General features: G+C 55.3%; 2 protein-coding genes across 8 annotated transcripts; one reads left to right on the forward strand and one right to left on the reverse strand.

Moving 5' to 3' along the window:
- Window positions 1–1,759: 1,759 nt before the first annotated feature.
- Tmem151b (transmembrane protein 151B) lies at window positions 1,760–9,230 on the forward strand. Of its 2 annotated transcripts, XM_076557792.1 has the most exons (3): window positions 1,760–2,029; window positions 4,087–4,527; window positions 5,260–9,230. In XM_076557792.1, exons 1-3 carry the CDS (start codon window positions 1,913–1,915, stop codon window positions 6,388–6,390), a joined length of 1,689 nt encoding a protein of 562 aa, XP_076413907.1. In that variant the 5' UTR covers window positions 1,760–1,912; the 3' UTR covers window positions 6,391–9,230. The 2 variants fall into 2 exon arrangements, with proteins under 2 accessions (XP_076413907.1, XP_015858994.3); XM_016003508.3 differs by lacking the exon at window positions 1,760–2,029 and having other exon boundaries at window positions 3,030–4,527.
- Window positions 8,529–27,829, reverse strand: Drc5 (dynein regulatory complex subunit 5). 6 transcript variants are annotated; one of them, XM_042266399.2, is made up of 7 exons: window positions 27,678–27,808; window positions 24,536–24,620; window positions 22,228–22,353; window positions 18,239–18,619; window positions 15,963–16,531; window positions 10,599–11,048; window positions 8,529–9,999 (listed from the first exon to the last, which is right to left on the reverse strand). In XM_042266399.2, exons 4-7 carry the CDS (start codon window positions 18,507–18,509, stop codon window positions 9,790–9,792), a joined length of 1,500 nt encoding a protein of 499 aa, XP_042122333.1. In that variant the 5' UTR covers window positions 18,510–18,619; window positions 22,228–22,353; window positions 24,536–24,620; window positions 27,678–27,808; the 3' UTR covers window positions 8,529–9,789. The 6 variants fall into 6 exon arrangements, with proteins under 6 accessions (XP_042122333.1, XP_042122332.1, XP_076413908.1 ...); XM_042266398.2 differs by having other exon boundaries at window positions 27,647–27,789; XM_076557793.1 differs by lacking the exon at window positions 27,678–27,808 and adding an exon at window positions 25,958–26,102.
- Between the last annotated feature and the right edge of the window lie 24 nt (window positions 27,830–27,853).

Genomic DNA, 27,853 nt, shown 5'->3' on the forward strand with positions numbered 1-27,853 from the left:
TACCCCCCACCTCCTCCCCCACCCTACTACCCCCCACCCCCCACCCCCACCCCGCTTTCTTTTTGGTGTTTTCCAGACGGGTTTTCTCTGTATAACAGTCTTGACTGCCCTGGATCTTGCTTTGTAGACCAGGCTGCCTTCGAACTCACAGAGATCCGCCTGCCTCTGCCTCTGCTAGGATTAAAGGTGTGCGCCACCGCCGCCTGGCCAACCTACCTCCCCCGCCTTTTTGGACAGTGTTTTGGTATGTAGTCCAGGCTGTCCTTAAAGTATTGATCCTCCTGCCTCAGATGTATGTCACCTCCCTTCATGAACTTTTTTTTTTTCCCAAGAAAGATCTGAATTTTAGGAGTAATTCTGTGGGTGTGGGCAGGAGACTCCACAAGCGCTCCTTGCCCTCCACATGCCTTGGTTCCCCATGGGTAAGGAAGAACAGTCATTGTATGTCAAAGACCCTAGTCACAGTAGGATGGCACAGTGACCACACACAGAGTGACCATGCCTGCCCTTCATCACACTCTTACACTTATTATAAAGATTGGATTGCATGTCTTCCCAGTTAGAAGTGCTTTTTTTTTTTTTTTTTTTTTGGTTTATCAAGACAGGGTTTCTCTGTGTAACAGCCCTGGCTGTCCTGGAACTCGCTCGCTCCATGGACCAGGCTGGCCTCGAACTTACAGAGATCTGCCTGCCTCTGCCTTCCAAGTGCTGGGATTAAAAAGTCGTGCGCCACCACTGCGCGGCCTAGACGGTGTTTCTTGAGGGTAGGAAATTGTATTTTATTTCTATACACGACACACAGTAGGTGCGGAGTACTTGATCATTTATGGATGGACCCAGGAACGCATGCCTGAGAAAGTGTCAGTCTCGTGTGTGTCCCAGGCAATGCGGGGAAGAACAGCAGGGGGTGGGTGGGTGGCACAGAGGGCTTGGCTGCCTGCAGTCACTCAGCTTGCCTGCGGTCTGTGACTTTGCCTCCCCACCCTGGCAGCCTGGTGGGGAGGCAATAGGGGCGCAGAGGGAGGCGCTGGTCTAAGGTCGCAGAGCCAGAACGGAGAGTTAGAACTCAGGTGTCCTTGACCCCTAGCTTAGGGCACTGGACACACTTCATTGCTTTTCTGGGGCTACCCTGGTCAGGGGCTTCCAGTCTCTGCCCTCTAGTAGCCCTTTCTGGAATCTAGCTTCGGCGTTTTCCCTGACACCCTATCCCATCCCCCTGGAGTCCGGTTCCTGACGTACGCCTTCACCACGCAGTTAGGACTGAGGGTCTTCCCTAGGATGCCCAGACTCCTTTTCCTCTCCCCAGCCTTCAGCCCCAAGGACTTGAGGATGGGAGAGAGATGCTGGTCGCCTCCCCAGGGCCCTTCCAGCGAGGGCAGCTGGAGAGGAGCTGAGGCTGCGAGCCTCCCAGGATGGGCAGGCAGGAGGAAGATGCGGTGAGCAGGGCTGAGGGAGAGGGCGCGGGGAGCCCCTGTTGCTTCACCCCTTTGGCGGTGTGGTGGTGGTGGTGGTGGTTATTAGGAAGGCTTGGTGAAGGCGGAGTTTGGGGGGCCGGGGGCGGGGCTCTGCTGCACTGGGAGGAAGAGGGGGGGCGCGCTGGCTCCAGCTCGGCTCAGACAAAAGGCGGCGGCGGGAGCGGGCGGGAGGCGGAGCGGCGCCGCGAGGGCCTCAAGGTGACACCCGCCCCCGGCCCCGGCCCCCCCAGCCCGGCCCCTCCAGCCCGCCCTCCCACCCATCCCCCTACCTCCGGCCCCCCCCTCCGTGCCCTTTCTAGGCCCCCTCCCCCCCGGCGGGGGGTGGGGAGCAGAGAGGGCCCCGCCCCTCGCGCCCCCTCCCCAGGGCCAGCGCAGGATGCCCCCGGCCCCTGGCAGCCCCCCGGGAGGTCCTGAGCTCGACGCGCCCCCTCTACGCCATGTCCCCCCCTGGCTCGGCCGCGGGAGAGAGCGCCGGCGGCGGCGGCGGCGGTGGCGGCTCCGGGGTCCCGGAGGAGCCCATGGCAGCGGCGGACGAGGGCCCCGCCCGAGAGGAGGTGAGAGCCGGCGGCCCTCGGTGCTCCCCCCCACCCCCGTCCCCGCACGGCCGCGACCCGGCCCCCATCCCCCGCGCCGCGCACGGTCCCCGTCGGTTCCGCCGCAGAGCGGCCGGCGCCCCGCACCCCGAGCCGGCCGCTGCAGCCGCAGTCCGGCGCCAGTGCCCCGACCTGGCCGCCGGCTCGGTCCGCGGTGGCGAGGAAGGGGCCGCGCCGGGGGCGGGGCTCAGGGGGGTCCTGGGCAGGGGGAGGGGCCCGGGGCGGAGCCTCGCAGACCCCGGGCTGAGCGGAGAGGGGCTGCGTCGGCCCCCGGTGAGAATGGTGGGCGGCATCCCACCTTGAAGGCCGGGAAGGAGGACTGGGGGGGTTAGGAAGCAAGAAGGGTGCCTCGGGGAAGCGGTGGTGTCACCCGAGCTGGGACCGCAGGAAGGTCAGACGCGTCCAGAGGCCATCCCCCCTGGGGTCACCGGGAGCGCGAGTGTGTGTGGAAGGGGGCTGTTCACCTCTCTCTCTCACTGCCCGAGGCTCCCCCTAGGGGGCACTAAGCTTAAGAATTTTGGAGTCAGTACTAAGCATGTACCTAGTTAGGGTCCTACTTCAGTCTTTGGGAAACTGGAGACAAAGAACACAAGGGAAGTGCTGTAAGCCCTCCGCCCCAGCCGCACACGCACGCTTGTGCTCACCGTGCGCACGGCACGGGGGCGGGAGGAGAGTGGGCACAGACTTGCGGGCAGCCCCTTTCGGCTGCCCTCACACTGGGACAGGCACATAACCAGGTGGGCACCGCGCAGGTGCACACATGCACCCGGCTTCCAAGGACACAGCGCTCCCTCCCTAGCAGGGACGTGCTGGGTGCTGTTTCCGGCTCCCCCTGCCTAGCCACAGAAATCTGGGGCCTGCTGCTTGTTAACTGTACACTTCGTTTCCACTGGCTTCTCTCTCTCTCTCTGGCTGGCCCCCGGGCCTGGCATGAGGCATTAAAGGGGCCAGTCAGCACTGCAGCAGAAGGGTGTGTGTGTGCGTGTGTGTGTGCACACGCACATGTGCATGGGTGTGCAACCATGTAGGAGGGGTGGGGACAGGCCGTTTGAGCAGTCAGACTCAGCCCTCATTGATTATGGGCCTGTTGGGTGTCACTTAGGAAGCAAGGAGGATGAGACACGGGCCCTGCCCTCAGGAGCGGTCCATCTGGTGGAGAACTAGACATGTAAACAACTCCGAATGTGCCAAGTGCTTTTAACAGACAGGCCCTAGGAGAGTATCAGAAATTAGTGACAAATGGCTGGGCTTCCAGCGCCTTCCTCACTCCCATCCCCTCCTCTGCTCAGGCACAGGCCTCTGCCCTTTTGGACGGTCTTGTGTGAAGGGGCCCCAGCCCTTCTTCCCCGTCCCGGGACAGAGGGGAAGAATGTGCGTTTGTTGGGAGGCGGGCGTGAACAGTGGGGAGACTCACAGAAGAACGCAGGGAGGGTGGGAGAACGAGGTTGGCCTGGATTAAGCCCCTTCTCCACAGGAAGTATTAGACTGTCCGCGGGGGCTGGGGAGAGGTGGGTGAGCCAAAGGAGAGTGGCTTCTCTAGAACCCAGGGCCGACAGTATGCGCAAGAAGCCAGGGCCCCACCTGTTAGGAGAGGAGATGATGTCAGAGGGCCCTTCTTCCCTCCTTTCCTGGGTCACCTGGAAGCGGTCTGGGCTGGGGAGCTACCTTCGCTAATGCCCGTTTGTCTGTTCCTTCTCCCCATCCACACCTTCTCTGTCTCACTGCCGTCTTTGTGTCTGTCTTTGGCCTCCTCCTGGATTCCATCCTCTCCATCTGTCTTTTGTGCCTCCTGGGCCTCCACTTCCGCCTCTTGGGGCGTCTCTCTTTGCACCTTCCTGTACTGGCATTCTGGCCCCCTTTTCGTCTGTGTTTATCTGTGGCCACTGGCTCCCATCTCCTTCTCTCCCTGTTACATCCCTGTGTCCCTCCATCTCTGTGTTCATCGTCTCTGTGCCGGGTCCTGCCACTCTGTCTCACCCCCTCCTCCTCTCCGCACCCCTCCCTGCCCGTCCAAGCAGCAGCGACCCATCCAGCCCTCCTTCACCAAATCTCTCTGCCGTGAGTCCCACTGGAAGTGCCTCCTGCTCTCGCTGCTCATGTACGGCTGCCTGGGGGCGGTGGCCTGGTGCCACGTCACCACGGTGACCCGCCTCACCTTCAGCAGCGCCTACCAGGGCAACAGCCTCATGTACCACGACAGCCCCTGCTCCAACGGCTACGTCTACATCCCCCTGGCCTTCCTGCTCATGTTGTACGCGGTCTACCTGGTGGAGTGCTGGCACTGCCAGGCCCGCCACGAGCTGCAGCACCGCGTGGACGTGAGCAGCGTGCGGGAGCGGGTGGGCCGCATGCAGCAGGCCACCCCCTGCATCTGGTGGAAGGCCATCAGCTACCACTATGTGCGCCGGACTCGTCAGGTCACCCGATACCGCAACGGAGATGCTTACACGACCACCCAGGTGAGAGGCTGGAGGTGAGTGCAGGCTGTTCAAGATGAGAGGGAGGCTGCTTGGATTGCCTGCCTTTCCCTGTGCTCGCGAGGGGGCAGGAGACAGCGGTGAGCCCCCATGGGCACCCAGGAATAACAGCCAACACCACCAGAGCCGAGCTCGAGGCACTTACCGACTTTAAACTTTATTTAATCCTTACAGCAAACCTGTGAAGTAGGTATATCCATTTAAAAAGGAGCAAAAGGGTGGGTAGTGGTTAAAACAAGCAAACAAACCAGCCAGCCTGTCCAAGGTCAAACAGTAAGTGAGGAGATAGATGGGCCTTAAACTCAAGCTGGCTGGCTCCAGAGTGGAGTCTGTTCAGGCTTCCCGACGGCAGGCGGCTTTACATGTATATGCTTACCTGTTCAGTGACGTAATTATTACTGAATACTTATTCACAGCTAGGGAGACCTCAGCTCAGACTCGCCTGAGGTTGCTTCTCCTTGGCAGTGCTAGACTTAAACCCAGGTCTCTGGATCTCAGCCCAAGCCTCTTAGAGGAGGTGGGTGTGCGTGGTACAGAGTTTTCAGGGCAACCACCACTTACCGTATTAAACCCCTTGGGGTTGGGAGAGGGAGGGGGAGGAGATGATGGTGGAGATGATCCCAGGGATAGTGACTTCCGCTTCAGTATCGGGGATGGGTAGACAAGCCGCGGTATGTTCCCCTTGCGACTCCAGCCTCCTCCTGCGCGCTGCAGGTCTACCACGAGCGTGTCAACACACACGTGGCGGAGGCCGAGTTTGACTACGCACGCTGTGGCGTCCGGGACGTGTCCAAGGCGCTGGTGGGGCTGGAGGGTGCGCCGGCCACGCGGCTGCGCTTCACCAAGTGTTTCAGCTTCGCCAGCGTGGAGGCGGAGAACGCGTACCTGTGCCAGCGCGCACGCTTCTTCGCCGAGAACGAGGGCTTGGATGACTACATGGAGGCTCGAGAGGGCATGCATCTCAAGAACGTGGACTTCCGCGAGTTCATGGTGGCCTTCCCCGACCCGGCCCGGCCACCCTGGTACGCCTGCTCGTCGGCCTTCTGGGCCGCGGCGCTGCTCACGCTGTCGTGGCCGCTGCGCGTGCTGGCCGAGTACCGCACGGCGTACGCGCACTACCACGTGGAGAAGCTCTTCGGCCTGGAGGGGCCGGGCTCGGCCAGCAGCGCGGGCGGCGGCCTGAGTCCCAGCGACGAGCTGCTGCCCCCGCTCACTCATCGCCTGCCGCGGGTCAACACGGTGGACAGCACCGAGCTCGAGTGGCACATCCGTTCCAACCAGCAGCTGGTACCCAGCTACTCGGAAGCGGTGCTCATGGACCTGGCTGGGCTGGGCGGGCGCTGCGGCGGGGCAGGGGGCGGTGGCTACGCGCCCACGTGTCGCTACGGCGGGGTGGGTGGCCCGGGCGCGGCGGGCGTGGCCCCGTACCGGCGAAGCTGCGAGCACTGTCAGCGAGCGGTCAGCAGCTCGTCCATCTTCTCGCGCAGTGCGCTGAGCATCTGCGCCAGCCCGCGGGCCGGCCAGGGGCCCGGAGCCAGTGCGGGATGCGGGGGCAGCCGCTTCTCGCTCGGTCGCCTCTACGGCTCCCGGCGCAGCTGCCTGTGGCGCAGCCGGAGCGGGAGTGTCAACGAGGCGAGTTGCCCCACGGAGCAGACGCGTCTGTCGAGCCAGGCCAGCATGCGGGACGACGAGGACGAGGACGACGAGGAGGAGGCCGGGCCGCCGCCGCCCTATCATGACGCCCTCTACTTCCCTGTCCTCATCGTCCATCGTCAGGAGGGGTGTCTGGGCCACAGTCACCGGCCACTGCACCGCCATGGCTCCTGCGTGGAGACCTCACTGTGACCTCCTGCCCTTGGAGGGGGCCTGCGCCGTTCTCCCTCCTGCCCCTTGACATATTGTGCTCCCTGTGTGTAGCAGGGGAAGGCAGGATGGTGACTGAGGCCAGGCAGGGTATGCGTGAAGGCGGGAGGTGAGGGGCACGCCCAGATGAGACCCCAGTGGGCCTGAGACTGCTCCCTGTACACAGACAGAGGGCGGGGGAGGTTGGCAGCTCTCCGAGAATCCCACCCACCGGGGCAGAGGTGGCGCTCTGCTAGTCCCCACCGAGTTCCTACGGGGACACTTCCTTTTCCACGCACACTCGAGGTTTCCCGCCCAGGCTTTCATCAAGTCTTGACTGTTACTAGGCAACTATGATGTGGGACCCGTTTTTGGCCTCCCCACCAAGGGAGCCACCATGGCAAGCCGCAGGAAGGGCATTTGGGGCTTTTTTTTTTTTGGCCGGGCCCCTGAGGAGGGGGCGGTGGTCTGGTGAAGAGCAGGGCTGGTTTCCAGCCAGCTGAGTTCACCGGGTCTGAGGGTGGGGCCGGCTGGCAGCCCGATATTCCTCTCCACACCTGGGAACGGTTCTGGCCTCTTGGCGCTGGCGGGGAGACCTTGTCGGCTCCTGCCTGCCACGCCCACCACGATTGTTTATTTCACTGGGCCCCAGAGGTCCGGTCCTGGAGGGACTTTTCATCACGCCAATGACGTCACTCACCTCCGGGCTTACCGGCTCTGAAGAGCTGTTGTTGTCAGGGTGCAGGGGGCCAGAGGGGGCGCTGGGGAGGGCATGCCCCGGCCCTTTCTGGAAAAGACCCAGCCTCCCATCCATCAGAAGCTTCCTCTCCTGGGTTCTGGGTAGGTACTTCCGTTAGGGAGGCTAAGGTGCCATCCTGGAGGCCCTCATTAGAGTTGGGCAGGGTGGGTGACCAAGTGGACCAGAGCTTGAGACACACCTTGGTGTCAAGAGAACTCAGGAGGCAGGTAGGAGAAAGAGCAGAGTTGGTAATGGTGGGCGGAGTGAAACCAGCTCTGAAGGGGTGGCGGCGCGGTGCAGCTTTTCCTCTGGGAGAGACGCTTAGGGGGTAGTACGCCCCTTACACAAGCCTGGGTGGAGCTGAGTCCATCACAAGCCCTCCCTGGAGAGGTACTCAAATCCAGGGGCAGGAGCGCCATTCTTGCCAGACCCTCCACGTCCTCTTATCCTGTGAGCTCAAGTTCTGTCTTCAGAGGGGCTTCACGCCACAGCCCCAGGGCACCAGCCCCTGTCCTGTCCCTTCAAAGCTTTGACACCAACTTTGTTCTCCCGCTCCCTGTACCCCCTACCCCACCCCCCCCACCCCCCGTGCGTCATTGTGCATGTCTGTGTTTGGCCCCTTGCTCTCCCAGCTGCCCTGGCTGAAGTTTTCCCAGCACACTTAGCACCCAGGGATCGGGCTCACATCCATCCAGTCTTGCTCCCTCGGCTTCTTGCTTTGCCTCCCCCATCAGAGCTCCATCTTCTCGGCCTCCCCTCTTCCTCCTGGCGGTGCCAGTCCCACACCAACCAATGGGAGTGGCCCCAACCTATGCAACATCTCTTCTGGCTTCCTGTCCCTTCTTCCCAGGAGGGGGGGATGTGGGAAGCCCAGATCGTGGGGCCGGGATATGGCTCAGATGGGGTTGTGCTTTCTAGCCATACAGAGATGGCTGGGTGGGAGAGGGGTGTCAGAGGGAGAGGTTTGCGCCACGGGATCAGCATAGCTGCCCACCAGGGTTCCTGAGCAGCCCCCTGGCCTGTCAGCACTGAGCCCTCGAGGACCCTGAGTTTGAGTTTGTCCGAGGGGGTGGGCAGTTTGGCTGTCGGAGCACCCAGCTTTCCCTGGAGCAGACATCTGTTGAGGCACAGGTGGTGGTGGAGCTGTGGCCTCGGGCCCCAGTCCTTGGCCAGCTGGCACCTGGATGTCTTGTTCTCATTAGGGGCAGCCTGGCCACCTCACAGCTCCAAAGAGGGAAGGGCTTGGCTCCTTCTCCATCATGCTGGGTCCAGAGACGGAGCTTGGCCTTGGGAGAGAAGGAGGGGAAGCCTTGTTATTATTTCTGTCTGACCATTTCTGCCTAGGTCTTTTCATACAGACAGCCTCACCTCCCACACACGCACAGACTTAGAGAGAAAGCAATTCTTTGGTCTCTTTTCTTGGTAGCTTTATTGATTGCCAGGGAAAATGAAAACCAGAAAATTAATTAATCTCTAAAATTAAACTTTACACTGAATGTTCTTGTTTCTCTAATTAGAACTTCTGCTAGCAGCTGTGGCTACACACAGACACACACACACCCTCACACCTACATGTTTGCACTCTGGAACTGTCAGAGGGTGTCAGGTACAGATGTCTCTAGGTTGCCCGGACAGGCACACACATAGTCACTCCCAGGCCTCCTCTGGTGCTCTGCTCAGCGCCTGCTTGTTGCAAAGAGTCCCTGGAGTGCAGGCCCTCCTGGACGGCAGCTGCGGTTCAGTCTCCCATCTTTTGGATAGGTGGGCTCTGGGCCACTCAGCTCAAGAAGAGTTGGGAGACAAGGGGCTGGGCCTGAATTGGTCAGTCGGGTCCTCTCGTGGATCCGTAGGCTGATATGATTCCTATGGGTGTAGCCCCAGGGTGGGCAGTCACAGAGTGACAGGGACTCATGGAGGGTACCAGGAAGACTGTATGTCCTGAGGATAAGGGCTTGTGGGGTGGGCTGGGCCTGGCTCGGGAGAAGACAGATCTCTGTCAAATTGGGTGCATCACACTGTGGCCTTTTTGTCATGGAATTCCAAGCGCAAAGATTGTACAAATCACACTGGTGGACAATAAAAGTGTGGACGACTCACCGACGCCCCTCCTCGGAGTGACACTCATTCCCTGCCCTTGGCAGGAGGTCTCTGTGTCTGAGCCCCTCTGCTCCTTGGTACTCCTTCCCAGCTTGAGAATTAGTGATGGTACAATGTGCAGACGTGGAGCACACCGAGGTCATGACAGGCAGGGTGGGAGAGCAGAGAGACCAGCAGAGCTTTGGTGTGTGTGTGTGTGTGTGTGTAGATCAGAGCTCCGGGGTCTGCTTAGTAGAAAGGGGAAGGGGTGGGGTGAATCAAGATGGTGCTCATGAAGAGTTTGGGCAGGGACACTCTCTCTAGCGTCCTTTGCCTTCCTGTTCCTGGAAGCTGACCATTTGTACAGGTCTAGAAATGACCATTTTCAGGTCCAGGAGTTAGCTTACCAGCTCTTCATCCTTAGGCCCCCTTCAGCATCTTCATGCATATAAACTCACTCTGAGGAGGTTCGAGATCTCCTCTTCTCCCTTCTTCCTCAGAACCAGGGACAGGCACAGGAAGGGTGTGAAATGAAGGTGTGGCTGCCACAGTGACCCATCAGATCACTGTTTTAGCCTGCCCCTGTCTTAGCCTACTGAATTCTCAGGGCAGTTGTTAGTGACGGGTGACATGAAGTGGCCGGGATTCAGGGTCCGCTGGCGGGTGGCCTCTCGGTTGGCATGCAGAGCCTGGCCAATGAGGTACTCACTCTCCTGGGATACATCTGACAGACGCAAGTCAAACTCCAGAATGGTCTTGTTGTCCGACATGCCGTCCAGGAGCTGCTTCCCACCATCCTGGGGAGGGGTGAGGCAGAGGATCATTTTCTATTTGTCCCAAGATCACATGTACACACACTTCCACACAGATGGGATACCTTCTGCGGAGCCACGTGTAACCTATCTGTTCGGGACGTGGATCTGGGAGGTTGGCTCAGTGGGGAAAGCACTCATGAGCAAGCATGAGGACCGGAATGAGGATCTCCAGAATCCATGGAGATGCCGAGTGGGCATGGCAGCCCACTTGTAATTCCAGGGAGAGAGAGAGGATCTTCAGAGCAAGCTATCAAGCAAGACCAGTCATTTCAGAGAGCTCTGGGTTTGCCTGAGAGACCCTGCCTCAGTGAACAGGGTGGAAGAGCAATTGGGGATGATTCCTGACATCAGTCTCCACAGGCACGCACACATGAGCACAGGCTAATACAATGCAAAAACATGTACATGCCTGGATACCACAGACACATGAAGATGAAGGGAAAAAGAATGCACACTGGAGTGCGCACAACAGAGGAGGACATTAGTCTCTCTGCAGTACACCGCACAGTCTAGCGCTTTCGTGCAAGTGTGGTAGCTGGATTCCGCCCCATGCCCGCCTGCCCCAGAAAGCCATGGCTCACCAGCCCAATATGGTTGCAGGAGAGGTTGAGGCTGATGAGTGTGGTGTTGACCGGGAGCACCTGGGATAGGAGTGTGGCCGTGGGCTCGGACAGCTCGTTGCCACCGAGGTGCAGGGTGGTGAGGCACTTGTTGGTCTCCAGGGCGTGGGCAATGGCTTGGCCGCCCTCATCCTCGATGCAGTTGAGGCGGAGGTTGAGGGAGACGAGGTTGGTGTTGTGGGCCAGGGCGTGGGCCAGCGACTGTGCCCCGGGCGCCCTCACTTGGTTGTTGGCCAGGTTGAGCACCCTCAGGCGGCTGTGGCTCAGCAGCTTGGCGGCCGCTCGAGCACCACGGTCTCCAATGAGGTTGTGGGACAGGTCCAGCTCCTCGAGGGCCGGGTGGTCCAGCAGGCTTCGGATCAGGATGCGCGCCTTGTCGTCGTCCACCTTACTTCGGGTCAGCCTGAAGATCTGCGGGCAGGTAGGGGTTTTATAGCATCTGCCAGTCTGGGCTAGCCTGCGCTACCTAACTGCCCTGCTGGTGAGAAGGAAGATACAAAGTGGCTGGAGGCTCAGCACTGGGTCCTGGCCGCCTGCCTGGCTTTTAAAGGGGAGGACGATCCACCCAGGGATACAGAATTGGTGGCAGGTGGCCGTGGGAAGGGCATCGCCGTGCCCAGCCAGGTCCATGTTTTCTGCACTCTTTTGACCAAGCAACTGACAGGAGAAAAGCTCACTTGTGTCACTGGCTGGTATCACAGAACCTTCCAGCGCGGCGTGCCAATCCAACCGTATTTCTCTGGACAACAAGTTCTCTTATAATCTGGGACAACTTCAACCTTTCCAGTCTCCTCACACGCCAGCGTTCCTACGAGCCCCCTTCCCACTGGTGGCCTCTCTTCTGTTTTCCTGGCCCCTGAACAGGACCCTCTGCTGTTTTCTTGATGTCAACGCAGACCTCCACGGCAATTCACCACATGCCCACTGCCTCCCTTCCGGTCTCAGCCCCAGCAAGAGCTGTCCCTGATCCGCCAGCCGCTCTCCTATATATAACTGACGATTTCCTTGCCGACAGATCCAGCATGAAATACACGCAACTTCTTATCCAGAGGCCCAGCTCCCTCATCTATTCCAGCTCTGCTCCCCACCTCACAGAGCTCTTGACAAAACTGATCACAGCCTCCTTCTTCACTTCCCACTCTCTCCGTCTCCACAGCTGCCCAGCTTCTGCTCCTGGTACCCACTGAAGTGCCCCACTCCCAGGGACCTCCCGGGCCCCTAGGCCAGCCCTGGGCTCCATCCCCACCTCTGGCTCTCTCCGTTCTGTTTGAAGCATGGCCCTCTCTGGGATCGGTGACGCAACACCATGCCCTCTTCCCCGCCTCCCCCCACTTTCCTCAGGCGTCGGGCTTCTGCCTCCCTTTTGGCTCTTCCTTGTAAGACTCCATCCAAATGCAAGGTCACACATAAGACACAGTTTTCAAAGCTCAACTTAGACTTCTCCTCCCAGCATCAGGTTCTCTACCCAGCTATCAAGATGCTCTCTGCTCTGGCCCCCTTGAGCTGGAACTCACGCTTTCCCCCTCAGAATGGTCCTCCTAGTCTGTTCCCTGTCTGCCAACGATTCCCACAGCATCTGGTCTCATGAGAGGGGGCTGCCACCTCTGCCTCTTCCTTCCTGTCTCCATCCTCCTTACGTCATGGTGGCAGGTGATCTGACTGTGCATCTCTCCAGATTCTTTGCTTCATCCATTTTTTTTTCCAGATATGGCTGTGGTTCTAACTACCCTCATTTTTAGGGGGCCAGGGACACAGCTTAGGGTCACCTGGGAAGAGAGACTCACTTGAAGACCTAGATCAGGTTGACTGGGAGAATGTCTGTGTGGGACTGTCTTGATAGTTAATTGATGTAGGAGGGCCCAGGCCACTGTGGGCGGCACCATCCCTGGGCAGGTGGTCTTGAACGGTATGAGAAAGCTAGCAGAGGGACTGGAGAGCCAGCTCCAGCGGGAGAGCTGGTACTGCTCTTGGAGAGAACCAGAGTTCAGTGTCTAGTACCCACACCGGGTGGCTGATAACCCCAGCTCCAGGGGATCTGATGCCTTCTATTGGTCTCAGCGGACATCTGAACTCCTGTGGATGTACTCTCTCATACATATAATTTATAATAATAAAAATAAGCCGGGCGGTGGTGGCGCACGCCTGTAATCCCAGCACTCGGGAGGCAGAGGCAGGTGGATCTCTGTGAGTTCAAGGCCAGCCTGGTCTACAGAGCGAGTTCAGGACAGGCTCCAAAAAGCTACAGAGAAACCCTGTCTCGAAAAAACAAATAATAATAATAATAATAATAATAATCCTAAAAAGAAAGAAATCTAGCTGAGTGGAAGCTGGTCTATGAGCCAGCTTGCAAGCAGAATTCCTCCATCACTTCATGCTGGACTTCTCTGGCTGTGAAGTGAGTTCCTTGGTTGGAGGAAATGTTATGTAGAATGGCAAATTGCCCTCCTTCAAGTTCCTGCCTTGACTTCCTTTGATGATGGACTGGGACCTGGAAGTGTAAGCCAAATCCCTCCTGCCCCAAGTTGTTTAGTTCAGAATGTTTTATCACAGCAATAGAAAGGACACTAGAATAGTCTTACGTAGCCCAGGTTGGCCTTGAACTTGATATGTAGCCAAGGATAACCCTTTACCTTCTGATCCTTCTGCTTCTGCCTCCCAGGCGCTGGGATCAAGGTGTGTGCTACCACACCTGGCTCATGATGTGCATGATAGACAGTATCCTGCCAGCAGAGCTACATTCTCAGCCCCAAACCTCAACTTTATCTGCACTTGCAATGGTCTCCTAGGTGACCAACCATGTCTACTGTGACTCTGCCCAGGCCATTCTCTTTCATAAGTCTGGTGGCTTTTTCCGTATGTGCAGTCCAATACCCCTGGATGGCACTTTACTTTGGATGAGGTCGACAGCCCCCTCACTGACCCCCACAAAGATTCTTGTGCTAAAGCTTGGTCCCCTATGTGATGCTGAGAGATGGTGGGACCTTTAAGAGGTGGGGCCTGCTGGAGTGCAGCTGGGTCACTAGGGACACTGCTCTTGGTGAGGCTCTCTTGGGACCCAAGTTCTTGCAAGAGTGGTTTGCGTGTTCTCTTCTGCACACGTCCCTTTCTTCCTGCTTTTCTACCATTCATGGAGGGGAAATACTAATGCTGGCACTGTGTGGCCTCAGAGTCCCTTCAGCCACCAGAATTTAAGCCAAATATGCTTCCCCCTCTTTCTTTCCCCACCCCATCCCTCGTTCATGTTTTCTGTTTTATTAAAAGCGATTTTTAAGTATGCTATGCATGTGTGTTTGTGTGTGGGTGTGTGGGAGCCTAGAAGAGAGTCAGATCCCTTGGAGCTGGAGTCACGGGCAGGTGTGAGCTGATGTAGGTGTTGGGACCTGAACTAGTGCCTTCTGCTAGAGTAGTGTGTGCTCTTAACCACTAAGGCACCACTTGAATTTTTGGGGACAGGGTTTCCTGTAGTCCAGGATGACCTCCAGTCACCATGAAGCCGGGGATGACCCTGACCTTTCAACTGTCCTGTCTCTAATTCCAGAGTGCTGGTATTACAGACAGGTAACCCCACGCTCGGTTCATGCAGTGCAGGTGACCCCACCCAGGGCTTCATGCACGAGCGGCAAACGCTCTAGCAACCCAGTGCCCCCGTCCCATTTTTTTATTTTTACATTTTGGTGCCAGGAATTGAGTCCCCAGACTCGTGCCTGCTGAGCATAGGCTCTGACTTCCAGCCCCAGACTGGGCGTGTTACATGTGCTCAGGATCTTGTCTTGTCGATGTGACAGAATACCCAACAAAAGCAAGTTAAGGAAGGACGTGGTCGTTTGGCTCCCAGTTTTGAAGGTATGGCTCCTCATGGCGGGGGAGCGGCATCAAGATACTAGCTAGACTCTGAAAAGAGGAAGAAGTGCTGTGTCCTCCCTCACCAGACAGACAGTAGCAGGCCCTGTCCCAGGTGCTGAAGATGCAGAAAAAAATCAGAATTGCACCATTTGTGCCCTGTGGAGCGAGCAGTCTGGTGGGATGAAAGGCACTAATGAGCAGCGATATAAATGTAAAACTGCAGCTAGGCTGCAGCTGCCAGATTTCACAAATAGAAACATGGGACGTCCAGTTCAATTTGAATTTCAGATAAAAACCACAACGTTTGGATGTGCAGCCCAACTGTTACATGGGACATACCTGTTTGTCTGAAATTTTCAGTATAACCAGTGTGTTGGTTAGTCTTGTCAACTTGACAAGATCTAGACTAACCTAGAGATGAGCCTCTGGGCATGTCTTTGGGGATTATCTAGTTCAAAAGCTAGCTACATTTCCTAATTAGACTTTTTCCCCCTTCCCCCCTTGAGACAGGGTTTCTCTGTGTAGCTCTGGCTGTCCTGGATCTCACTCTGTAGACCAGGCTGGCCTCAAACTCAGAGCTCCGCCTGCCTCTGCCTCTCGAGTGCTGGGATCAAAAGCGTGCGTCCCCAGGGCCCAGTTTATCTCGTTGAGCTTTAACTGTGGGTGGTGTCCTGGACTGAATGAAAAGGAGAAAGCTGAGTACCACTACTCCATACCCCACGCCTGACCAGCTCCTCACATCCCCGCCACCACGGCTTCCCCACCATGGTGAACCATGCCCTTGAAACTGTAGCCAAATAACCGACTCCCTCTTAAAGCTGTGCCTGTCAGGAGTTTTAACCACAGCAACAAGATGAGTGAGGGATACAACCAGCTATCCTGTGGCAGAGGCTAGACCCAGGGCCTCACACGTGCTCATCACACTTCCTGCCTCTGCGCTGCACCCTCGCCCTGGGTAGTTTTCGTTTGGATCGGTCCTCAGCATCGCGTAGACTGGGTGTGGCGGACGCCTGCAAGCCCAGCACTCAGGTGTGTTTGTGTGCTAGCGTGCATGCCTATGTGTGTGTACAGTGCAGGCAGAGGATAAGAAATTCAAGGTCATTTTCAGCTACCAGTGAGTGATTCCAGGCCAGCCTGAGCCATATGAGACCCTGTCTCAAAAAAAAAGAAAAAAAAAAAAAAGGTGGGGGGGCGCTGGAGAGATGGCTCAGAGGTTAAGAGCACTGGCTGGTCCTCCAGAGGTCCTGAGTTCAATTCCCAGCAACCACATGGTGGCTCACAACCATCTGTAATGAGATCTGGTGCTCTCTTCTGGCCTGCAGACATACTGTATACATAATAAATAAATAAATCTTTTTTTTAAAAAAAAAGCTTCTGAAAACTCAAACGTCTAAACAATCCCCTTCTCCGTTGATGAAGGGAAAGGAAATGGAAGGAGAGGAAGAGGTGGGGAGAAGCAGTCCTGGAGGGGGGGGGGTGTACCTTGAGGGTGTGGCAAGCTTTGATGGTGGTCGCCAGAGACTGGCAGTCTCGAAAGGTGAAGAGGAAGAGGTTCCACTCGAAGTTCATGCCGCAGTCTTTGACCCCGTACACCAGGTCCAGCTCCTCCAGGTGCTTGAGGCCAGCCACCAGCTCCTCCAGCTGGTAGTGGTCCTTCTCAGGCTCGTTCCCCTCTCCCTCACTGCCGGAGTCGGACTGGTCGTCAGGATGGGGCGGGGCTGGCAGCCGCACGGGCGGCAGGAACTGGTCCACTTGGATTCGGCGCACGTAGTTCTTGCAGAGGGGCAGCAGGTCCAGGATCACACTGGGGTCCGTGGTCCCCGGGATGAAGAGCTTCAGCAGGCTCTCCAGGTGTCTCTCGAAGAACATTCGCTTCCAGCTGCCACCGTGCTTGGCCACGTGGCACACAGGCCAGCGCTTGACGCAGCAGCGGTGCCAGTACCTCTCATCTTCGATCAGGTTGGCAGTCACCGTCAGCGGCAGGTCAGGGGGCAGGTGGCTCAGGACCTTCTGCTGGTGCTCTGGGAGCAGCTGCTTCAGGATAGGGTTGTCTTTGGGAACGGGGGGGAAGAAAAACAGGGTTCAGCCGCGAGGCTGGGGATAACACAGCGTGGCGCCCTGGGATGTCCTGCCTAGGGACACACTGAGGGAAGGGAAGGCCCTTTGCGGTCTTGGGAGCTTTGCTCTGAGAGGAGAAACAGTCTTTTTTTTTTTTTTTTTTTTTTTTTTTTTTTTTTTTTGGTTTTTCGAGACAGGGTTTCTCTGCGTAGCTTTGCGCCTTTCCTGGAGCTCACTTGGTAGCCCAGGCTGGCCTCGAACTCACAGAGATCCGCCTGGCTCTGCCTCCCGAGTGCTGGGATTAAAGGCGTGCGCCACCACCGCCCGGCTGAGAAACAGTCTCTTAAACAGACGCTCTTCAGGGTTCTCTCGCCTGCTGGCCATTGCACCAGGCAGTGTCTGGTCCCAGGCTGACCCGCCTAGGGAAGAACGGACAGACACACAGAGCCAGACCCCAGTGTATTATCTATCTAGTCTGCTGGAGAGACAGCTGACTTCTGAGACTCCCAGTCAGACTTCAACCATTCATTTCAGAATAACTCCATGTACTTCAACACCTACTATGTGCCAGAAGCTGCTGGAGAAAAATGAAGGAAACGTGGGGCCGGAAAGATGGGTCAGTGAGCCAACAATGCTTACTGAGCAGAACTGGTGGCCTGACTTGCACCCCAGAACTCATGCAGAGGTAGAAGAGAGCTGACTTCATGAGGTTCTCTTCTGCTCTCCACGTGTTCTGTGGTGTGTACCCCACCCTGCCTCTCTCTCTCTCTCTCTCTCTCTCTCTCTCTCTCTCTCTCTCTCTCTCTCTCTTCCTCTGTCTCTCTCTCTCTCTTTCACACACACACACACACACACACACACACACCCCAATGCATTTAAAAAATAGCCAGGAGGTGGTGGCACACACCTTTAATCCCAGAATTCAGGAGGCAGAGGCAGGTGGATCTCTATGAGTTCAAGGCCGGCCCGGTCTACAGAGCAAGATCCAGGATAACCAGAGCTATTACACAGAGAAACCCTGTCTTGAGAATCAACAACAACAACAACAACCAAAAAAGGAAAGAGCCAGGGCCCCGGCTTCTTGGAGTTCACACTGGCTTGCTGGAGCACATGGCCAATAAACAACAGAGGAACACACTATGTTAGGTGGCCGGGCCTCAGGAAGCCCTTGTCTCAGGGTGTAGGAGAGGCCCACAACTTTTCTCTAGAAAGGACTAGAGTTCAGAGGACACCAGGAACCCATTTGCATTCTGGAAGACTCTGTCAGATGGGAGACAAGAGCCAGAGAGTTTCCGGGAGGATGAAAAGGAGAATGTGGCCAAGTCCAGACTTACTGGAGAGAGATGTGAGGAGAGAAGGGTGAAAGCATGGAGGGCACAGTGTGTGTGTGTGTGTGTGTGTGTGTGTGTGTGTGTGTGTGTGTGAGTGTGAGAGTGTGTGTGTGTGTGAGTGTGAGAGTGTGTGTGTGAGTGTGTGTGTGTGAGTGTGAGAGTGTGTGTGTGAGTGTGAGAGTGTGTGTGTGTGTCTGTGTGTGTGAGTGTGAGAGTGTGTGTGTGTGTGTGTGTGTGTGTGTGTGTGTGTGTGTCTGGGGTGGGGACAGCAGGAGACACCACTGGTGCTGGATGGGGGTGGATTTAAGAGTGCTCCCAGGCCGGGGTATGGTGGTCCCCCCTCCTCCAGCCCAGGGCAGATGAACTCACTCTGGAAGTTCTTGACGATGTGTTGAATGCAGAGTTCTGTAAGGAGTGGTACAATGGCCAGTGTCCACTCTGCGTCCTCAGAGATGATCCGGCGCATGCGCCGGATATTTGGGGGCTTGGGCTTCAGGTGGGCTGGGGCAGGGCTTGGGCCAGTCTTCATGGGTGGAGGCCCTGAGCTGGCACCACTCACGGCAGACGCCTGGCGCTGGATGTTGAACGCCGATTGGCTGCGAGACCCAGGGCCGGGCGATGTTGCTGGGATGTCCTGCATGCTGGCTGCGGGCGAGGCAAGGGCAGGAAGCCCTTTAGCAACTTGCAACAGGAAACTTCTTAAACTGGAAGATCCTCGGTGCAGGCAGGATGCGGGATGGGGGGTCGTGGCTTGAGCAAAAGGAAGGGGGACAGTGTGTTACTTGGGGGAATTTAGGTGGCACAGAGTGGTGCTTGAGGGTCAGTTTCTGGAGGAGAGTCGACCCAAATGAGAATCTCAGAGACTGGCTGTGTGGCTTTGGGAAAGTGACCAGATGTTTCTGAATTTCAGATGATGTCCCTCTGTGAAGTGAGGGCAATGGCCACCAACAGGATTATTAGAGGAGTTGACAAAATAGTGTATTCCAAGGGCCCCAGTGTGTGCAGGGAACAGCCCCCAGGCTTAGATAATAGTTATTCGGCAACTGTAGTCATTACTGCACCCTGGGTATTCTTTCATTTGTCATAAAAGTGGGGGGGGGGCTGGGGAGGCGGCTCCAAGCAGTTAAGTGTGGTCAAGAGCACACTGACTGCTCTTCCAGAGGACCCTGGTTCAATTCCCAGCAGCTACATGGCAGCTCACAACTGTCTGTGACTCCAGTTCCAGGGGATCTGACATCCTCACACAGACATGGATGCATGCACACACACAAAATAAACAATGCACATAAAATTAAAATCAATTTAAAAAACCTTCTGAAGGCCGGGCCGTAGTGGCGCACGTCTTTAATCCCAGCACTCGGGAGGCAGAGGCAGGTGGATCTCTGTGAGTTCGAGGCAAAAACAAACAAACAAACAAAACCCCAAAAACCTTTTGGAGATAATGACTCATCTTCATCATTTTTCCCCCTAATGGGTAATGAAGCACAGAGAGGTCATTGACTTGCCCAATGTTGCACAGCTTACACTAAACGAGAAGGAACTTATTTTTATTTTTTTAAAGACTTTGTGTGGTGTGTGTCTCTCTGTGTGTGTCTGTGTGTGTGTGTGTGTGTGTGTGCACATGTGTGCACAGAGGCCAGAAGAGGGCATTGTTTTTCCCTGGCACCGAAGTTACAGGCAGTTGTGAGCTGCCTGAGGCCGGTGCAGGGGACTGAATTCAGTCCCTCTGCAGGAGCAGAGCAGTAAGTGCTCTTAACCACGGGGCCACCTCTCCAGTCCCCGTAAGAATGGATGAACTCGGGTTCTCCAGTCAGATGATGGATTGCTCCTGTACTGCCCCCTCTGAGGGTGAGTGGGAGGCTAGGGAATGCTGAAGGGAGAGCTGTAGTGAGCAACTGTTTAACTCGAAAGCTCCCTGCTCCCAGAAGGCCCTGGTGGCATGACTGAGGACACTGGCCGACAGAAGCTGATAGACCGCTTTGTCTTTGTATTGATTTATTTTGAGGCAAGGTCTCAGGCTTCCCAGGCTGGCCTCCAAGCTGCTGTGCAGTAGGGATGGCCTTGAACAGCTGACTCTTCAGTCTGTACCTCCTGAATGCTGTGGTTATGTCTCATCGCACGCAGTGAGTCCAGTGCTGTGGATCGAAGCCAGGGCTCCGTGCTCACGTCAATCTCCAGTCCCTGTTTTGTTTTGTTTTTTGTTTTTCGAGACAGGGTTTCTCTGTGTAGCTTTGCGCCTTTCTTGGAACTCACTCTGTAGCCCAGGCTGGCCTCGAACTCACAGAGATCCGCCTGCCTCTGCCTCCCGAGTGCTGAGATTAAAGGCGTGCGCCACCACTGCCCGGCTCCAGTCCCTGTTTTTAACTTTTCTAGCATCCATATTTAAAGAGAAAGCAGGGAGGGGGGGCGCGGCTGGAGAGATGGCTCAGCAGTTCAGAGCACTGGCTGCTCTTCCAGGAGACCTGAATTTGAGTCCCAGCACCTACATGGTGGCTCACAACCTTCTGTGACTCCAGAAATAAGGGATCTAACCCCTTTCCTGGCCTCCAAGAGTACGTCATGAAGGTGGTGCATGGACAACATACAGGTAACATACATATAAGACAAGGTTGTTGTTTTTTTTTCAAGACGGAATTTCTCTGTGTAGCCCTGGCTGTCCTAGAACTCACTTTGTAGCCCAGGCTGGCCTTGAACTCACAGAGATCCTGCCTTTGCCTCTTGAGTGCTGCGATTAAAGGCTTGTGTCACCTCCACCAGACAAAAAATTTTAAATATGGAGAAAAAGGCTTAAGTAAAGCCTGGGGGGGGGGGTAGCTCAGTAGCGAGCTTACCTAGCACTCCCAGCTAAAAACAAAACAAAACAAAACCCCAAACACGCAAAAAGCCTATAGGAAAAGCAAAACAAACAAAACAAAAACCCAAAACAGCTGAAATTAATTTTATAATTAACCCAGTGTGCCCCAAATATTATCATTTAAGTGAGTAATTTGTATACTGTTTTTTAGGGTAAAATAAAAAAATGATAAAACCTAAGTAAGTAAAATTTACAATTAATGTAGTGTGCTGAAAACATCATTTTAATGTGTAATCTGTATACAGTTTTTTAATCCATTTCTTTTTTAAAAATTTATTTATTCTTATTTTATGTACGTTGTTGTTTTGCCTACATGTATGTCTGTGTGAGGATGTCAGATCTTGGAGTTACAGACAGTTGTGAGCTGCCATGTGGGTGCTGGCAATTGAACCCTGGGTCTCTGGAAGAGAAGTTAGTGCTGTTAACCGCTGAGCCATCTCTCCAGCCCCTGTACACAGTTTTTTATATTTTAATTTATTATTTAAGTGCACATATGTGTCTGCACACAAGTGCATTTGGATGTCCATGGAGCCAGGGAAGGTGTCAGATCCCCTGGAACTGGAGGTTAAGTGAGGTGGGTGCAGTGAACAGACATGGGTCCTTTGGAAGACCAATCAGTAAGCACCTTTAACCGCTGAGCCATCTCTTCAAACCTCTGTGGGAAGGTTTTGAATGGGAAGAACAGGTACGTTCGTGTTCACATCGTATCTCAGCCTGTGGCCTCCATTTAGGGCGGGGCAGTTGGGAGGGACAGAAGGGGACCAGAAGACACAAGCCTGGCCAGAGCGCCGATGCCTCGCCTCACACCCTTCACTCCTGCCTGGCTCCCACTTCAGTCTCCCCTCATACCAGACGGAGGCGGCAGGCGTGGGAGGCGAGAAGACTAAATATGGGGCTGAAGCTAGAGGAACGGAGGGGAATGATGTCTGGGTCTGGGGGACCTTCTGAATGCGGCCACCCCTTTACCCTCCTGCTGCAGGGACCCTGCCAGAGAGCTGGAGGCAGAACGGGGTGTCTGGGCCCTCTGCCCTTCCTGGGGAGCTTCCCTCTGTTAGCGGCCACCACCGAGAGGGAGCACCCCGCTCTAGCAAAGGCATCCTTGGCAGAGGGAGGAACCAGATGGTACTCCCTAGCCTGCCAGGCAGCTCAAGGAGGAAAAGCCTGGGGAGAGCAGCACTCTGGGAAGATATTTATGTATGGTGTCACCCTGTATGCAAATCGAATGTAAATTCACATTCTCTGTCCGTCTCTAACTAAAGCCTTTGATCCCAGCACTTGGAAGGCAGAGGCAGGTGGATCTCTGTGAGTTTGAGGCCAGCCTGGGCTACATGGTGAGTTCCAGGACTTCCAGAGCAACATAGTGACAGCTCAAAAAAAAAAAAAAAAAAAAAAAAAAAAAAAAAAAAAAAGGCAGAGCTAAAGGTGGGTACTGTTTACATAGAGGCATCCGTTGATTTTTCATTTCTGACTTGCTGTGTGACCTTAGCCAAGTTGCATAACCTACCTGGACTTCAATTTCTTCCCTTCCCTTGTCTGTAAAATGGGATAATAATGTCTTCCTATATAGACCTCTAGTGTGCTGAGCTGTGTCATCCAGTGGGTGCCAGGTCTCTGAGACTTGTCCCTGACTCTACAGAAGAGGTGAAGGGCAAGGGGTTAGTGGTGACTTGGGGATCAGAAATTCAAGGTCATCCTTGGTTACATAATGAGTTTGAGGCAGCCTGGGCTACATGTCTCAAATAAACCCACAATAAAAATAATCTATTTTGAAAAACTAATAATGGGGGATGGAGAGATGGCTCAGCAGCCGAGGGCGTATGCTGCTCTTGCGGAGAGCTTGAGTTCAGCTCCCAGCACCCACAGAGGCAGCTTGCAACCAACTCCAGCTCCAGGGGGACACAACCCATCTAGCTTCAGAGGGTACCTGCACTCAAGGGTACGTACCCACACAAAGATGCACAGTTAAAAATAAAACAAGGGGGCTGCAGAGATGGCTCAGTGGTTAAGAGCACTGGCTGCTCTTCCAGAGGACCGGAGTTCAATTCCCAGCACCCAGATGGCAGCTCACAACTGTCTGTAACTCCAGTTCCGGGGGATCTGACAGCCTTACACAAACATACATGCAGGCAAAACACCAACGTACGCAAAATGAAAATAAACAATTAAAAAATTAGTAAAATTAAACTTAGAGGTCTACTGGTAATGTATCAATAGGAGAGTGCGTAAAAGAAATTTCTCGGTTCTGTCACTCCTGGCTCTTGCTCAGCCTCTCTGGCCATTTTTTTTTTTTAATTTTTAATTTTATGTGTATGAGTGTTTGCCTAAATGTTTGTGCACCACGTGCATGCCTGGTGCCTGAGAAGGCCAGAAGAAGACACTGGATCTCCTGGAACTGGAGTTACGGGTGTTTGTGAGCTAGGACCTGGGTCCTGGGAACCAAACCCACGTCCTCTGGAGGAGCAGCCAGTGCTCTTAACCTCTGAGCCATCTCTCCAGCCACTCTGGCCACTGCTTTTCAGATGTCTGCATGGCAGGCCTCAGGCACTCTGTCCACGCTCAGGCTCTGCCCACCTTGCTCCTGCCACGGGACCCAGCTCCTTTGCGTTTTACACCCAGGTCCTGAGGCTTCCATCTAAGTCCCTCAGACTCAACCCACACAGAAGGTAGAGCTGAGAGCAAGGGGCCAGCCTTTCCTACAGGCCACACAGGCGCCGGCCTGTCCCCTCTCTGCTTTCTCACGGCTGTGCCTCAGCGTAGGGACTCTGTGTCTGTCACGCACAGCTTCAGCTGCTCGGCACCTGGCCCTGGCACCCAGTCTGGTCCTCTCACGGTCAGCCCTGCACAGCCACGGTGGCAGGCCTCTTCAGTGGCTCATCACTGCCGGAGGGCAAAAGCCAGCTCCCTCAGCCCCTCAGAGGACAAGGGCCTCCTGCCATGACCGGTGGCTTTCTGAAATAAAGTCTGCTCTCACCCAGGACACTGAAAGCTAGTTGGGGCCTTTGTTCAGGCCACTCCTTAAACTTGGGATGCCTTTCTTACCATCTCCTCCTAGGAAAGAGACAGACTTCCACCCCCGGACTAGTTCAATCACTACTTCACGCCCCAAATCACACCTCTGCTGGAGCCCCAGCTCCCCAGGACCTGTGCCCCTCACCCTGAGCTCAAATCCAGAGCAGACAGAGCTCTGCATCTTGGATCTGCATCCCCAAGGCCAGTGCCAGGTCTGCCTTAGGCAGGTAGCTGGTTTGGGTCTGCCCTATTTGCTTCTAAGAATAGATTCTGAAGAGTATCCTATTGGCTAGAGCAATTGATGGGCATGGCTTCCTTACGTCAGCCAATCAGAGACTTCCTTAGGATTTGTCCAAGTAGAGGCTGACTGAAGGAAGGACGCTGTGTGTCCTTGAAGGAGCAGGAGCCCCACTGCTGGGAGTCACTGTCCCTGACTTAGACAGAGCTTATCTGCCGCAGCAGAGGATGAAGCCTAGTGGCGACTGGTGGCCATGAAAATCAGGCCAGAAGCCCCAGAACTGCTGGCACTCAGGTCTCAACGTGCAGCCTCCTTGCATGGCCCTCTCTTTCTCCGTTGGGACCACAGGGTCCTGAGCATTGCTAGGCTCACTGCTTGGTGAATGAAACGGAGAACCCCTAAATCAGAAGTTCAAGGTCATCTTCTACATAGGAAGTTTGAAGTCGATCTGGCCTTACACGAAACCTTGTTGAAAGAAAAAAAGAGAAAGGAACGCAGGAAGAGAGGAGACTACCCCACTGTGAGAAGAAACCAGAGGAAAGGGGGAGACAGGCATAGCACTTACATCATTCACTGGCTGGCCTTAGTCTGGCTGGCTGTCGCCAGGCTGCCCTGAGGTGGTATTGAGTGTCACCTTCTTCCCTGGGACTCTGCAGGGATGGACAGAAACCCATTAGCTGGGGATCCGTGGAGCAACCAGACACTCCCACAGGCTCACAGAAGGGAGACAGTTCTGAAGAGACAGAGAAGCCAGCTTCCCCTAGAGCAGTGGCTCTCAACCTTCCTAATGCTGTGACCCTCTAAACAGTTCCTCAGGTTGTGGGGACCCCCAACTGTACAAGTATTCTTGTTGTTACTTCATAACTAATTTTGCTACTGTTATGAATCGTAACGTGAATATCTGATATGCAGATGGGCTTAGGTGACCCCCGTGAAAGGATCATTCGACCCTTTCAGGTTGAGAACTGATGTTCTAGAGCCTGTCTCCCTTGGGAGCCTGTGGGGTAGGGGAGAGAATTGAAGTTTAGTACTACAAGCCTGTTCAAGATCCCACTCCCAGCCAGGCGGTGGTGGCGCACGCCTTTAATCCCAGCACTCGGGAGGCAGAGGCAGGCGGATCTCTGTGAGTTCGAGGCCAGCCTGGGCTACCAAGTGATTCCCAGGAAAGGTGCAAAGCTACACAGAGAAACCCTGTCTTGAAAAAACAAAAAAACAAAACAAAAAAAAGATCCCACTCCCTGTTTTAGGGCAGGAATCTCTTTGGCATTCCAGAGAAGTTGGGGCCACCAGAAATGTGTGTGTCTTGTGTGTTTGCAACGTGATGTCTCTGCCCTTGGAGTGGGAAGTGGGTCAGTGGGTAGGACAAGGCATAGCTGACTTCCATCTTGGGACCTATCTCACGGGCCTGTGGACTCTACATGGCTGTGTCTTCAGCACCAAGCGCAGCCAACCAGGGTAACCACTGGCAGGGAAAGCCGTACTCTCTCCAAGTCCATCTCCATGTCCTCAGGGCCAGGACAGGAGTGTGAAATCACGGAAGATGGCATCCTCACTAGGTCACAACTCTAAGGGTTGGGGATTTCCAGGCCTCAGTACAGGCAATAGAAATGGCGTCCCACTTTGGCCGTGGTGGGCAGGTGGTCTGGGCTCACACGCAGCCTTGGCTCTGTACAGCTATGATTTACTGCAGCACAGGCCAGCAATAGCAGGTACCCGAAGGAGGCCCGACAGCGCTCAGTCCCTGGACTGCCATATCCTCACTCTGCCACTTGCTCACACCTCCAAGACCTTGGGCAAGGACTCAACCTCACCAAGTTTCAGCGGCATCGTCTGTCAAATGGGAATAGTAATTAATATTACCTTCGTCACCCGTCACTCATGTGGACGGTTAATGGCTAACATTCGTGGCATTTCTCGCAAGCTTGGCCTAGAGCCAGCCCTCAAGACATGGGCATTAGAAGAAGCATGCTCACTGTGTGATACTCACCAAGCTCTCAGAGTCCCAGGTGAGGCTTGTCTTTATGACACCTTTGTCCCCACTTTACACGGGAGGAAACCGAGGCTTAGTAAACTAAAGGGACTTCCTGTCACTAAGCCAGCAAGGGAGAGCCGCTCTTCCAGTACATGTCTGTCCAATGGGCCCTTCTCTGAGGGGCAGCTCACTTTTCTTTTCTTTTCTTTTCTTTCTTTCTTTCTTTCTTTCTTTCTTTCTTTCTTTCTTTCTTTCTTTCTTTCTTTCTTTCTTTTTCTTTCTTTCTTTCTTTCTTTTTTGAGATAGAGTTTTACTGTATAGCTCTGGCTGTCCTGGATCTCGCTCTGTAGCCCAGGCTGGCCTCGAACTCACAGAGATCCGCCTGCCTCTGCCTCCCCAGTGCTGGGATTAAAGGTGTGCGCCACCGCCGCAGAGGCCTAGCTCACTACTTCTGCGACTTCCTCCCACTCGTGAGCGTCACCACGGTGGAGCCCAGCCTTCACCCCCAAAGCCCAGCATTCTTATCCCAATTCACTGTTGGCACCAGAAGCTTCCATAAGGCTGGATCGTTGCTGACATCCTTTGGCTTGAGGACTCCACAGGGGCCCAAGAGAAGAGTGTGGTTTTGCTCTTCCATGCTACCCATGCTGGGCCCTTCATGTTGCTCACAGACCTGGAGCAAGTCTTGATCTCCAGCATATCCCCTCCATTTTCAGCCTTCTCAAGTCCCCGGTAAAATCTGGCCATGTCAGGGAGGTTCCTGCCACCTACTCAAATGGGATAGCGAAGGATCCTGTCATGCCCCATGTTCCTCCCAGGGTGTAGCTATTGTGGTCTGTTGGGGACTTTGGGGTCTCCACTCACCTCTCTGCCTCTGCTTCCTATGCCTTCTCAGTCAGCTTCCCACCCTTACTTACCCCAGGGTCCCCCCAAAGAGAGCCCTCCTCAGGACCCAGGTTCCTGTTTCCATGACCCTGGACTATTGTTTATAGCTTATTTAACCTCTCTTTTCTTGCCCAAATTCCCGTTGTGAATTCCCAGTTTCTGGGACTAAAGGAAGAGAGATGTGTGTGTGTGTGTGTGTGTGTGTGTGTGTAAGTTTTTCTGAGAGCCTGGTCTTGGTCTCTGGCCTAGAGAGATGGCTTGTCCATAATCCCTGGGCTGTCCCCCTCCAGCTCAGGCTCCTTTATCTGCTGTATGGAAAGGAACACCAGCAGTAGCTCCCCAGGACTCCAGCCACATTCCCTCAGCCACCCCAGCAGGAAAAGCAGCTTCAAAGGTCAGCAAGTCCCTCCTCCTCCCCTTGGTAACCCTGAGAGACCAGGTCCATGGGGGGCTTGAGGGAGGCGCGGAAGCCTCTGGGCCTGCAGCATTGACCTCAGCTGAGGACTGGAGGCCCTCCTCTTCCTAGGTACTCACTTTCTCTACTTGAACTCCAGGCCTCTGGACTAATTTACAGAGAGCCGCTGTGTGGGATGCAGAGCCGGGGTCCCACCTTTACAAGACTGGAATGCTCTGTGGGCCTCAAGTAACCGCAGAAACGGTTCTCCCATTTATTACAGAAAACAGGAAGTTTAAGATGATGGCTGCATGGCCACAGACCCGCGTGGGGGGCAGGAGCTGGTGGGGCTTTGGAGCTAGACCAGTGTGAGTGGGGTCTGAATGGGAAGAGCAGAGCATCCGCTTGCCCAGAGGTCGCCTCACCTGCTCCGGGGACCCAGGAGATTGCTCTCACCTGCGGTTGGCGCAGTTGGTCGTTAGGGACGCCTGAGTCGCCAGGGGGCGGGGCCGTGAGCCCTCCGCCCTGGGCGTTGGCTGGCTCCTCCTCCACAACCTCCCCCCTCCAAGGTCGCAGCCCCCCTCCCCTCGCCTCGCCCCCCCCTCCCCACCCCGGGCCCCGCGTGCTCAATG

Source organism: Peromyscus maniculatus, chromosome 21 (assembly GCF_049852395.1).
Source record: "Peromyscus maniculatus bairdii isolate BWxNUB_F1_BW_parent chromosome 21, HU_Pman_BW_mat_3.1, whole genome shotgun sequence".
In the NCBI taxonomy this organism is placed as follows: Eukaryota; Metazoa; Chordata; class Mammalia; order Rodentia; family Cricetidae; genus Peromyscus; species Peromyscus maniculatus.